The 13,103-nt window shown below is 45.8% G+C and overlaps 1 protein-coding gene across 3 annotated transcripts in view; it reads right to left on the reverse strand.

The window, feature by feature from the left end:
- Window positions 1-13,103, reverse strand: part of plcb1 (phospholipase C beta 1) — a 1,109,102-nt gene that overhangs the window by 238,082 nt on the left and 857,917 nt on the right. For all 3 annotated transcript variants that reach the window (XM_070889862.1, XM_070889863.1, XM_070889865.1), the window contains exon 15: window positions 1,876-1,998. In XM_070889862.1, coding sequence (XP_070745963.1) covers window positions 1,876-1,998 — 123 coding nt within the window. The remainder of the gene's footprint in view (window positions 1-1,875; window positions 1,999-13,103) is intronic.

Consider the following 13,103-nt stretch of genomic DNA (forward strand, 5'->3'; position numbering starts at 1 on the left):
CCTCCGCTCCTCCCCGATTCCGACCTCCACTCCTCCCCGATTCCGACCTCCACTCCTCCCCGATTCCGACCTCCGCTCCTCACCGATTCCGACCTCCACTCCTCACCGATTCCAACCTGCGCCCCTCACCGGTCCCGACCTCCGCTCCTCGCCGCTTGCGACCTCCGCTCCTCGCCGCTTGCGACCTCCGCTCCTCGCCGCTTGCGACCTCCGCTCCTCGCCGCTTGCGACCTCCGCTCCTCGTCGCTTGCGACCTCCGCTCCTCGCCGATTCCGACCTCCGCTCCTCGCCGCTTGCGACCTCCGCTCCTCGCCGCTTGCGACCTCCGCTCCTCACCGATTCCGACCTGCGCCCCTCACCGGTCCCGACCTCCGCTCCTCGCCGATTCCGACCTCCGCTCCTCGCCGGTCCCGACCTCCGCTCCTTGCCGCTTGCGACCTCCGCTCCTCGCCGATTCCGACCTCCGCTCCTCGCCGATTCCGACCTCCGCTCCTCGCCGCTTGCGACCTCCGCTCCTCGCCGATTCCGACCTCCGCTCCTCGCCGGTCCCGACCTCCGCTCCTCGCCGATTCCGACCTCCGCTCCTCGCCGATTCCGACCTCCGCTCCTCGCCGATTCCGACCTCCGCTCCTCGCCGATTCCAACCTGCGCCTCTCGCCGGTCCCGACCTCCGCTCCTCGCCGATTCCGACCTCCGCTCCTCGCCGATTCCGACCTCCGCTCCTCGCCGATTCCGACCTCCGCTCCTTGCCGATTCCGACCTCCGCTCCTCGCCGATTCCGACCTCCGCTCCTCGCCGATTCCGACCTCCGCTCCTCGCCGGTCCCGACCTCCGCTCCTCACCGATTCCGACCTCTGCTTCTCCCGTTCCTGGGTCCTGACCCCTGCACTCGGCTTCACTACGCTCCAAGAGATGCCATCAATCATCTACCTACATTCTGATGACATCATATTTTGTCACCCACTTTGGTTTTGTCGCCCTCTCGAGATCGTTGTTGATTCTGCTGCTGCGGTGACTAGCTTTTTAAAATTTGCCGACAGCTCCAGCCTCCCGCTCCAAGCTGCTCCTCTGACTGTCCCACGAAGTCGGGTTTTTTTTAATTTGCCCACAACTCCAGCTTCGCTCCTCTGAGAATGCATTGTATTGAACACAATGCTCATATTTTAATCCACAGAAAATCTCCATGGAAACTAACAGGCGTAAACTTAATGAAATGTTGTCAATAACTCACAATGAATCCCTAATAGCACACAAACCTAGGTCAATGAATTAGCCACAGATCCAAGGAAGGTCAGCCTGTGACATTACCAAGGGCTCATATGTGAATAGCAGCCATTTTGGCATGAATGCTACCATCTTTGTATTAGATTCATATCTCTGCTATTTTAACAGAAGAGTTAGTCCTTATATAAAAAATTGGTTAGCACCGAGGAATTGTACCTCAGCAAGGAGTCTAAAACTTCAGAAGAAGAGTGGATGGAAGGAAAGTGGTATGACTGGCTTGAAAATCAGCCCAAATCCCCACTGACATTAATAGATATTTGTTCGGCAAGGGTATTAAGGGTTACGGAACCAAAGTGGGTAGACGGAGTTAAGACACAGATCAGCCATGATCTCACTGAATGGTGGAACGGATTTCGAGGGGCTGAATGGCCTTCCCCTGTTCCTATGCCTATTATCCTCTACTGAAGTACTGTTAGAACCATCCCTGTAAATGCAAATCTGTTAGCAGGCAACTTTTTTTTGCATTGAACAACATTTCATTGTAACTATTTAACTATTTACTCTAGCGACACTTTTACTGAGCAGGTACAAGACGAATCAATCTGTCCAAGAGCAATACAATATACTGAAGACAATAGCAAATATTCTGACCTATTGATTTTCTGCCAATTGCTTTTTGTTCTGCCACCTCCTTCCCTATCTTTTCCACAGGTTTATCCCCTCCATCCACACTGGATTGTTGGGTTACATCGGGCTCCTCAGGGTTGGACGAGGCTGTTGTGCAGATAATGATAAAGAGTTAAGATTTTGCATTAAAATAATTTTTTTTTAAACTAACTTTTTATTTTAGTTTTTTCTCCACAAGAACTGAAGAAACTGTAAGGTACAAATTGTTATGCAATCTCACACAGTATTGTACATAAGGTTATTGGAGACTGAAATAGAAGTTGATGAATATTAAACCATCAATAACTTGGTTCACAGCAGCAAGATTCAGCCGTTATTTCTTCCTGTAGAAGCTAAGTTACAGAACTCTCTGCCTCACAATATGGCTCTTGAAATAATAGTGCATGAATGCTTTAAGTATTTGTAGCAAACTCTTTTGCCAGCCACTTTAACAGAGGCATGAATCCATTTAAAATAAGCAAGTTAATGCCTTGATAAAGTAGCAATGCCATTTCATATGAATCATTTAGCATTTAAGAACATAAGAAATAGGAATAGGATTAGGCCGTAGGGCCCCTCGAGCCTGCTCCGCCATTCAATATGATCATGGACTTAGCTCCACTTCCCCACCCGCTCCCCATAACCCCTTATCCCTTATCGTTTAAGAAACTATTTCTGTCTTAAATTTATTCAATGTCCCAACTTCCACAGCTCTCTGTGGCAGCGAATTCCACAGATTTACAACCCTCTGAGAGAAGAAATTTCTCCTCATCTCAGTTTTAAATGGGCGGCCCCTTATTCTAAGATCATGCCCCCTAGTTCTCGTCTCCCCCATCAGTGGAAACATCCTCTCTGCATCCACCTTGTCAAGCCCCCTCATAATCTTATACATTTCGATAAGATCACCTCTCATTCTTCTGAATTCCAATGAGTAGAGGCCCAACCTGCTCAACCTTTCCTCATAAGTCAACCTCTCATCCCCGGAATCAACCTAGTGAACCTTCTCTGAACTGCCTCCAAAGCAAGTATATCCTTTCTTAAATATGGAAACCAAAACTGCACGCGTTCCAAAATTCCAGGTGTGGCCTCACCAATACCCTGTACAGCTGTAGCAAGACTTCCCTGCTTTTATACTCCATCCCCTTTGCAATAAAGGCCAAGATTCCATTGGCCTTCCTGATCACTTGCTGTACCTGCATACTAACCTTTTGTGTTTCATGTGGGCAAATATTCAAAAAACCTCTTTCCAAAGCACTTGGGACTGAAGGTACCTTTCACTCTGAAATAGTGATAACTCTCTGAAATGCCCATATTTGTGATGACAACTTGGTGACAAATGCAAAATACAGATACAGTGCATAAAACTGCGTAGAGATTATTGTCACCTGGTGGCTGGAAAGAAACAGCAGCTTGTACTGGAGGAAGTACTAGTTTGACCTGGAGATGTCCCGGGCTAAGTACGAGTAGAAACATTGGTCAGAGTGGCTGCCTCATGTGTCTGATTTGAAGCAAGCTCACGCAATTGCAAAACACAAGTTAAAAAAAAAATTGAAGAAACATGTTGTTTGATAAGATTGAATGTCCAAATTTATCAAAGCAGCCAAATACATTGCATTGAGACAAGCACCAACATTCAACACTCTACATTACTGTGAAAGCTTATGAGGGATTGTAAAAGATGGTTCTTGGGACACAGAACAGACTGTCTGAGGTTATATTGACTGTGACGTGCCCATCAATCAGACAAAAGCGAAAGGTGATAGGGGCATTTCATCTTCCCTGGAGTTCATCAGAAACAGCATTGTCAACAATGTCACTGTGAATACCTTGTGGCCTCTTCAGTCACTTAGCTCTTTGCAGCTCATCAACTAATAGTTGGTGCAATCCATTACATCTACAGGAATCAATTTTTAGCAGTAGCCACTAACCCTGAATGCAGTTCCAATGAGTTCCCAGCTTCTCTTCAACCAATTGCAACTAAAACACTACCAAATGTCCTACCTATCCACATACATCAACCAGAGCCTACACCATCCATCCAGAAAATAAGATCAGCTAGTGCCTGGGGTAAGCTGCAAGGATGAATCATGCCGGTTTAGTTCTTGGTATAGCAGATAGAAAAGGAATAATAAATCTCAAAGTGAATGTTGACAGTACTGCAGATGGAAGCTGGGGATGGAGAGTTAGTTTAAATAAAATCTTTCATAAAACTTTTTTCAGGTTCGTAATTAAAATCATTATCAGTAGTTATCAACATATACAGAAACTGATGTTGAGTCAGAAGGTTGTGGGTTCAAGACCCACTCCAGGGACTTGAGCACAAAAAAAATCTAGGCTGACACTACAGTGCAGTGTTGAGGGAGAACTGCACTGTCGTAGGTGCCATCTTTCCGATGAGACCTTAAACCGAGGCCCCGTCTGCGCTCTCAAGTGGACGTAAAAGATCCCATGGCATTATTTCGAAGAAGAGCAGGCGAGTTACCCCTGGTGTCCTGGTCAATATTTATCCCTCAATCAACATCACAAAAAACAGATTATCTGGCCATTATCACATTGCTGTTGGTGGGAGCTTGCTTGTGCATAAATTGGCAGCTGCGTTTCCTACATTACAACAGTGACTACACTCCAAAAATACTTCACTGGCTGTAAAGCGCTTTGAGAAGTCCGGTGGTCGTGAAAGGCACTATATAAATGCAAGTGTTCCTTTCTTTAACAGGCATGTAAAACTAGAAAAATCCCAATGTTATTAATGGATCCAACCTTCTGGAGAAGCACATAGATAACAGGCCATTTTATACACTATGAATAGTAATTAAATGTGAAACAGCCAGATATAATGTACATCAATAGCAATACTTTCTGTAAACACAATATATTTGTACAAAGCAGCAAACTGTTCCTCATAGACAAATGTAGTTCATTGGGAAGCCAAGATGACAGACCATCATTGTGACCGTGACAGAAGTGGGGACCTATCCTGTTTCAAGTTACAACATCCCTTTAATTTAACTTGCATTGCTGCCAGAGCTCAAGGTTTTTTTGAATGGAAGCCATGGATGGTCGTGCTGCTCTCAAGTTTTTTTTTGTGCTTTTAGGTTCGTGCGCTACAGGCAAGGACAAAAGATACCTCTGTCTGGAATTATTTCATAGCAACCACAGATTTAATCTGCTTTTTGTGTATTTCTCCCTGTCTTCCATTTATCTTCCCATTCAGCACCTCATGAAATTTTAAATTCTCGTCCTTGTCTATAAATCTCTCCATGGTGCCTCCCCATCCTATCTCTGCAATCTCCTTCAGCCCTATAACCCTCTCAGCACTGTTCCCTCCTCCCTTTGTCTCACCATTGGCAGCAGAGCTTTCAGCTGCCTTCGTCCTCCTCCGTAGAACGCTCTCGAATTCCCTTCCTAAATATCCCTGCTTCTTAATCTTTAAGAACATTTCTAAAAACCCATCTCTCTGGCTATGATTTCAGGCCCTCTTCCTAATATCTTCTTTCCAGGTTTGACGTCAGTTTCAGTGCGTTTAGTTGTGACATGTCTTAGAAACATAGAAAATAGGAGCAGTAGTAGGCCATTCGGCCCTTCGAGTCTGCAACGCCATTCAATATGATCATGGCTGATCCTCTATCTCAACACCATATTCGCGCTTGGCGCTTCATAAAGGGTACAGTAGCATAGTGGTTATGTTATGGACTAGCTGTGGCTCAGTAGCCACTGAGTCAGAAGGTTGTGGGTTCAAGTCCCACTCCAGTGACTTGAGCACGTAAATCTAGGCCGACACTCCAGTGCACTGCTGAGGGAGTGCTACATTGTCGGAGGAGCCGTCTTTCGGATGAGATGTTAAACCGAGGTCCCGTCTGCCCCCTCAGGTGAACGTAAAAGATCCTATGGCTCCAGTTTGAAGAAGAGCAGGGCAGTTATCCACAGTGTCCTGGCCAATATTTATCTCTCAATCAATAAAGATAAGCTGGTCATTATCACATTGTTGTTTGTGGGAGCTTGCTGTGCGCAAATTGGCTGCCGTGTTCCAACATTACAAAAGTAATTACACTCCAAAAGTACTTCATTGTCTGTAAAGCACTTTCAGATGTCTGGTAGTCCTGAAAGACGTGATATAAATACAAGTCTTGCTTTTTTTTTTTACTAGTAATCCAGTAGTCTGGACTAATTATCTAGAGACGTGAGTTCAAATCCCACCATGGCAGCTGGGGAAGTTAAATTCAGTGAATTAAATAAATCTGGAATAAAAAGCTTGTATCAGTAATGGTGACCATGGGCCCAAGTTTCCCCCAAGTTTCCCCCCCTCCCCCAGCCCCCATAAAAATGGCGCACCTCCATGAGGTGCAGCGACTTTCGAGACTAAAAAGCGCGCCGAAAAGTTACCTTCCAATTCTCCCTGCTCCTCAGGATGTCTTCGGCCTCGGCGTGGCGCAGCACATCCAGTGGGGGGGGGCGGAGCCAGGTCCCGGCGCTGAAAACAGTGCTGAGACCTCAGCACATGCGCACTAGAGTGTGCGCGCATATGCAGTAGCTCCTGGCAGCCCGAATCTCTGCGACGCTCTGCAGGCTGTGTGGGAGGGGCCTGAAGCACGCCGCCCGTAGCCCTGACTGAATGAGCTCCCTCATCGGCGGCCCGCTGCGTTCCCGCAGGTAGGACTTCTAATTTTTATTTGTTATTTATTGATTGCTTATTACTTTGGTCTTGGTGCTTTAGGTGCAGGGTTCCTTCTATTTTTTATTTGTTAATTAATTGCTTATTACTTTTTGTACTTTGTAAGTCTTGGTGCTAGGTGCAGGCCCTCTCAGCTTCCTTGTATTTTCTATTTGTTATTAAATGCTTATCTTTGTGCTTTGTTTAGTGCTTGGTGCTTTAAATGTATTTGTGCTTCTTTAATGTTGTTGTGAAGGTGTTTAGTGCTTTGCAAGGTCCTCTCACTTCCCTTCCCCCCTCCATCTCTGGCTACCTGCGCTGATTTCTTAGCTCACTGCAAGGTTTTTCTGTGTGGACACAAATGGCCACATACGCTGGCCTAAGTTAGTTTGGAGTAACTTTTAGCTGTTTAAACTTGCTTAAATGGCCAAAACATGTGTAAGTGGCTGGTAAAATCTGACTGCAAATGCTTCTATAGATATGTGAAGAGAAAAAGATTACTGAAAACAAACGTAGGTCCCTTGCAGTCAGATTCAGGTGAAATTATAATAGGGAACAAAGAAATGGCAGACGAGTTGAACAAATACTTTGGTTCTATCTTCACGAAGAAAGACACAAATAACCTTCCGGAAATACTAGGTGAAAGAGGGTCTAGTGAGAAGGAGGAACTGAAGGGAATCCTTATTAGGCAGGAAATTGTGTCAGGAAAATTGATGGGATTGAAGGCCGATAAATCCCGGGGTCTGATAGTCTGCATCCCAGAGTACTTAAGGAAGTGGCCCTAGAAATAGTGGATGCATTGGTGATCATTTTCCAACAGTCTTATCGACTCTGGATCAGTTCCTATGGACTGGAGGGTAGCTAATGTAACACCACTTTTTAAAAAAGGAGGGAAAGAGAAAATGTGTATTTATAGACCGGTTAGCCTGACATCAGTAGTGGGGAAAATGTTGGAATCAATTATTAAAGATGAAATAACAGCGCATTTTGAAAGCAGTGACAGGATCGGTCCAAGTCAGCATGGATTTATGAAAGGGAAATCATGCTTGACAAATCTTCTGGAATTCTTTGAGGATGTAACTAGTAGAGTGGACAAGGGAGAACCAGTGGATGTGATGTATTTGGATTTTCAAAAGGCTTTTGACACGGTCCTACATAAGAGATTGGTGTGCAAAATTAAAGCACATGGTATTGGGGGTAATGTACTGACGTGGATAGAGAACTGGTTGGCAGACAGGAAGTAGAGAGTCGGGATAAATGGGTCCTTTTCAGAATGGCAGGCAGTGACTAGTGGGGTGCCACAGGGCTCAGTGCTGGGACCCCAGCTATTTACAATATACATTAATAATTTGGATGAAGGAATAGAGTATAATATCTCCAAGTTTGCAGATGACACTTAGCTGGGCGGTGGTGTGAACTGTGAGGAGGACGCTAAGAGGCTGCAGGGTGACTTAGACAGGTTAGGTGAGTGGACAAATGCATGGCAGATGCAGTATAATGTGGATATATGTGAGGTTATCCACTTTGGGGGGCAAAAACATGAAGGCAGAATATTATCTGAATGGCGGCAGATTAGGAAAAGGGGAGATGCAACGAGACCTGGGTATCATGGTATATCAGTCATTGAAAGCTGGCATGCAGGTACAGCAGGCGGTGAAGAACGCAAATGGTATGTTTGCCTTCATAGCTAGGGGATTTGAGTATAGGAGCAGGGAGGTCTTGCTGCAGCTGTACAGGGTCTTGGTGAGGCCTCACCTGGAATATTGTGTTCAGTTTTGGTCTCCTAATCTGAGGAGGGGCGTTCTTGCTATTGAGGGAGTGCAGCGAAGTTCACCAGACTGATTCCTGGGATGGCAGGACTGACATATGAGGAGAGACTGGATCAACTGGGCCTGTATTTACTGGAGTTTAGAAGGATGAGAGGGTATCTCACAGAAACATATAAAATTCTGACAGGACTGGACAGGTTAGATGCAGGAAGAATGTTCCCGATGTTGGGGAAGTCCAGAACCAGAGGTTCTAAGGATAAAGGGTAAGCCATTTGGGACTGAGATGAGGAGAAACTTCTTCACTCAGAGTTGTTAACCTGTGGAATTCCCTACCGCAGAGAGATGTTGATGCCAGTTCATTGGATATATTCAAGAGGGAGTTAGATATGGCCCTTATGGTGTAGGGGAGGACGAAAAAACCCTCATTTTACCAGAAGGAAAAGGGCTGTGGGATCAGTCTGTGCTGTGAATTGAAACCGATACGGTTTGACCTTGGCAGAGCATGACTGGACGGGGGAGGACACCGGAGGGCCAATGGTGGGACAGAGTCAGCCCGAAGCATGGGGCTTTCAAGCCAATGGGAGAGCACTTGCTCGAAAACTGTGGGACTGACTCACAGCCATTATCGGACTATTGTCTTCCCCATGTTTACACTATGGAAGGAAATTATGCAGACCTTCAGAAAACTAGGGAACCCAAAACAAACCAAGGGCCTATGCAATGGCTACAGGAGGCCAACCCAATTAACACCTACTCAAACCTTGAGTAGGTTAGAAAAACTGAATTGGAGGAAAATTATGCAGACCTTCAGAAACCAGGGAACCCAAAACAACACAAGGGCCTACACAATGGCTACAGGAGGCCAACGCAATCAACACCCATTCAAACCTTGAGTAGATTAACATCAGTGGAAAAAACCCGCAATAATCTAAAACTGCTGCATTTTTCAAAATCACAAAGCCCACCAATGGGAAGAATCGATTTCAGCAGGAGAGGCGGACTGGATAATCTGGCTATAAAAAGGGGTTTCTGATGTAGTGTGTGTGGTTCCCTGCCTTTGTGATCCAACAACCAGCAAGCCCCTCGACACTGAAGGAAAACCAGTGTCCGAAGACACCGAAGATAGAAGAAACAAACCACCAGACCTGCAGAAGACGCAGTAGTGAGTATAACCTCTGGTCCCCGGAACTCCCAACTCAGTTAGGCCAGGAAAGGTGGGAGGTTGGGCATTGTACTGCTAAACTTGTGTAAAGATTTTCGTTGTGTCTGTTTAGTGGGATTTAGGGGGATTGTTTTGTTAGTGTATTGCTGTTTGTTGAGATACACCTTGTCAAATAAATTGGAAGCCTAAGTTCCTCTTGGAATCAACTTGTCTTAGTTCTATTGTATTACATCTCCTGATCATGAGTCTTATGTCAGAACAGTGTAAGGGAAGCTAGGAGCGCCTCGAAAACACTCAACTGTGTGTCACAGGCTAGCGAAGAAAGGATTAGGAGTATTTGACACTCACAGGTGCCTCACAGGCTAGGCATAAGCTGTGGGGACGCACGAGTCTCAAAACCCCCTTCATAAGCTGTGGACACAGTCTCTCCAGGGGTACTCTTGCAGCACTCAGGGTACCTCACAGGCCAGGCATAAGCTGTGAGGGCAGAAGCCCAGAGAGAGACACCTAAGGCACAACAACACTCCCTGAGAACCCCTTACAGGACATGGTGACCGTGGCAGGACATAAGCAAACAGGAGATGTTAATATAACAGATGAGGTGATAAGAGAGGAAACTAAAATGGAGGAGAGAATTTCCTCATACATTTTTGGCAAAGTGAATCTCGCCAAACCTTGGGTACAAGCCCTCACACAGGCAGAGCGCCCAGTGGATGCTGCTGCCCAGTGGACAGCAGGGAAGGACCACAACCACAGGGTGGAAAAGGCCATCTAGCTTATCTGCCTCACCCGCCAAGTCTGAAAGCTCGACCAGCGGGTGAAGGACTTGGAACAGAGTCTTCAGAAATCAGAGGAGCTCTCTGCTATCCGGGCTGCGGTTGGGGACAACCTGCTGGCCGAATTAGCTGAGGAGCAGCAAAGGAACCGGCAGTTGGAGGAGACCTTCCGAAATAGCCGGGACTATCTTCAGTGTCAGGTCACTGAGGCCAAGGGTATTGAGGGGTCTCTCCGGGAACAGAACTCTCGGTACACCCAGAAAATTTGGGAACGAGAGAATAAATTAAAAGATGTACAGGCAGCCTATAAAGTGGCCAGTAGCAGTGAGTTTGCAGATCACGGTCCCTGCCAGGAGAGGATTAAAACTCTCACCCACGCTCTATCCCAGGCAAAGGGGATGGTCGCCCTGATAGGACCCGGAGGGTCCACAGGGGACAAAGGAGAGTATTGGGGGGTAGAGGAGAATCCAAAGGCAAGAGACGCCCGACCACCTCCTGAGGCACCGGTGGTTTGTCCAGTGGGGTACCAGGAGGAGCGGGACGCGCAGGTAGTAGCATACCCAGGGTTGGGGGCAGGACCAATGTGTCCCGCTCGGCAGCAGGGATGTGAGGCTCCCGCCGAGGGTCAGTTAAGGGCTGGATCAGGCGACCAGGCACTGTCTGCTGCACTGTGTGTCACAGGCTAGGGAAGAAAGGATTAGGAGTATTTGACACTCACAGGTGCCTCACAGGCTAGGCATAAGCTGTGGGGACGCACGAGTCTCAAAACCTCCTTCATAAGCTGTGGACACAGTCTCTCCAGGGGTGCTCTTGCAGCACTCAGGGTACCTCACAGGCCAGGCATAAGCTGTGAGGGCAGAAGTCCAGAGAGATACACCCAAGGCACAACAACACTCCCTGAAAACCCCTTACAGTGGCTAAAGGGATCATGGGGTATGAAGAGAAAGCAGGAAAGAGTACTGAGGTGAATGATCAGCCATGATCTTATTGAATGGTGGTGGCCTACTCCTGCACCTATTTTCTATGTTTCTATGTTTCTATATGTGACAGCAATGTGGTTGACTCTTAACTGCCCTCTGAAATGGCGGCTCACCACCATCTTCTTGAGGGCAATTATGATGGACAATAAACACTAGTCTTGCCAGCGATGCCCACATCCCATGAATGAATAAAAAAATAAAGCTAAATTGTTGTATTGCCGTCGCTGTGTGTTTTTTCCCTGTTTATGTTGTTTAATCTGAAAAGTAAAATGTTATAGAAAATAAAAGTCCCACCTATTGATTACTTTTAAGCACTTTTAAACATGTTTCTTAGAGTTCCTATAACTGTTCATTGGAATAAATGCTTCGAGTGGAATGGAGCTATGTGGACTAGGATTTTTGTTTGGTCAGTTATGTGTCTGACATGTAAGTAAACACTTAAGATTCTGCATTTCAAACTACTAAGAAATTTTGCAAAGTTTCTGTTGGTCTGATATCGAGGGTATGCTCGCTCTCTGTCGAAACAAACATCAGTTACCTGAGTCCAGAGAATTTACTTGCAGTTGGGCAAGAGTCAAGGGTCAGGGCTGCAGGACTCCCAATTGTGAAACTTTAGTTTGGTGGTTGGAGCTATGCAGGACAGTTTATCACATGTCACTGCTTTAGAGGTGCTAGACATTCAAGTCCAATGTTGTATACCAGACTTATGCATCATAAATTGTTCAACTCAGGTTAAAGAGAGTATTTATATAGCACCTTTCACAAACTTTGAAGTGTAGTTTCTGTGGTAAGACAGAATTTTTTTAAAAAGCATGACAGTCAATTTGTGCATAGCAAGGTCCTGCATACAGTGATAAGATAAATGGCCAGATAATCTGTTTTCTTTAGTGATGTTGGTTGAGGAATAACTGTTGGCCAGGACACCATGGGATGCTGGATTACCACTTTACTGAAATCAAAGGAAATGATCTTATTTATGTGTAAAACATGTGATGTAGATGCTCAGTTGGGAGAGTCCAAATGTGCATTAACATGACAGGGTAGGTTTTCCAACTCCTCGCATACAGTCAGTATCTTGCTTGCCTTGAGCACGTCAGAAAATTAATTTTCAGATACATGTTCACTACAATGTTGGTCTAAAGTGAAAGTACTTCACAGTGATATTGCAGTTCTAGTATAACAACAACTTGCATTTATATAAGCACCTTTAATGTAATAAAACATCCCAAGGTGCTTCACAGGAGTGTTATCAAACAAAATTTGACAGAGCCACATAAGGAGATAGTAGGACAGATGACCTAAACGTTGGTCAAAGAGTTGAGTTTTAAGGAGCATCTTAAAGGAGGAGAGGGATGCGGAAAGGTTCAGGGAGGGAATTCCAGAGCTTCATGCCTATGTAGATGAAGGCACCTTTTATATCCTGTGACAGGATCTGAAGAAGTCCAATATGAATGAGGTCTTTGAGCGATAAACCAGAGTATATCCTGTTGCACTCTGCACTTAACGACCCACTAGCAAAATCGCAGGAACACTCAGCCTTGAATTGTGCAGTTTCTGAGAAAGCAATCTTGTTATCAGGGCTGTTGATCACTGAGGAAGACAGGCTTTCTGCTGTTTCCATTAAACGAGGAATTTCAACCTCTTCTGATGGTGTCCCAGATCTGTGACTGAGAATTTAAAGATGTATTACGTTGTCAAGCGGTTGTGGGAAACTGGTGCCACTATCAGAGTATAAAGAGTGGGCCAAAGGATGCCCAAAGATTTTGGCTGTAGCTTTGCAGAGAGAAGGATGGTGTTATGAATGTAAACCTGTAAATACCATGTATAACTACCTGGAGTCCCAAGGGATCCCACAATCCCTTGTGTAAAGTCCTG

Source organism: Pristiophorus japonicus, chromosome 9 (genome assembly GCF_044704955.1).
Source record: "Pristiophorus japonicus isolate sPriJap1 chromosome 9, sPriJap1.hap1, whole genome shotgun sequence".
Classification (NCBI taxonomy): Eukaryota; Metazoa; Chordata; class Chondrichthyes; family Pristiophoridae; genus Pristiophorus; species Pristiophorus japonicus.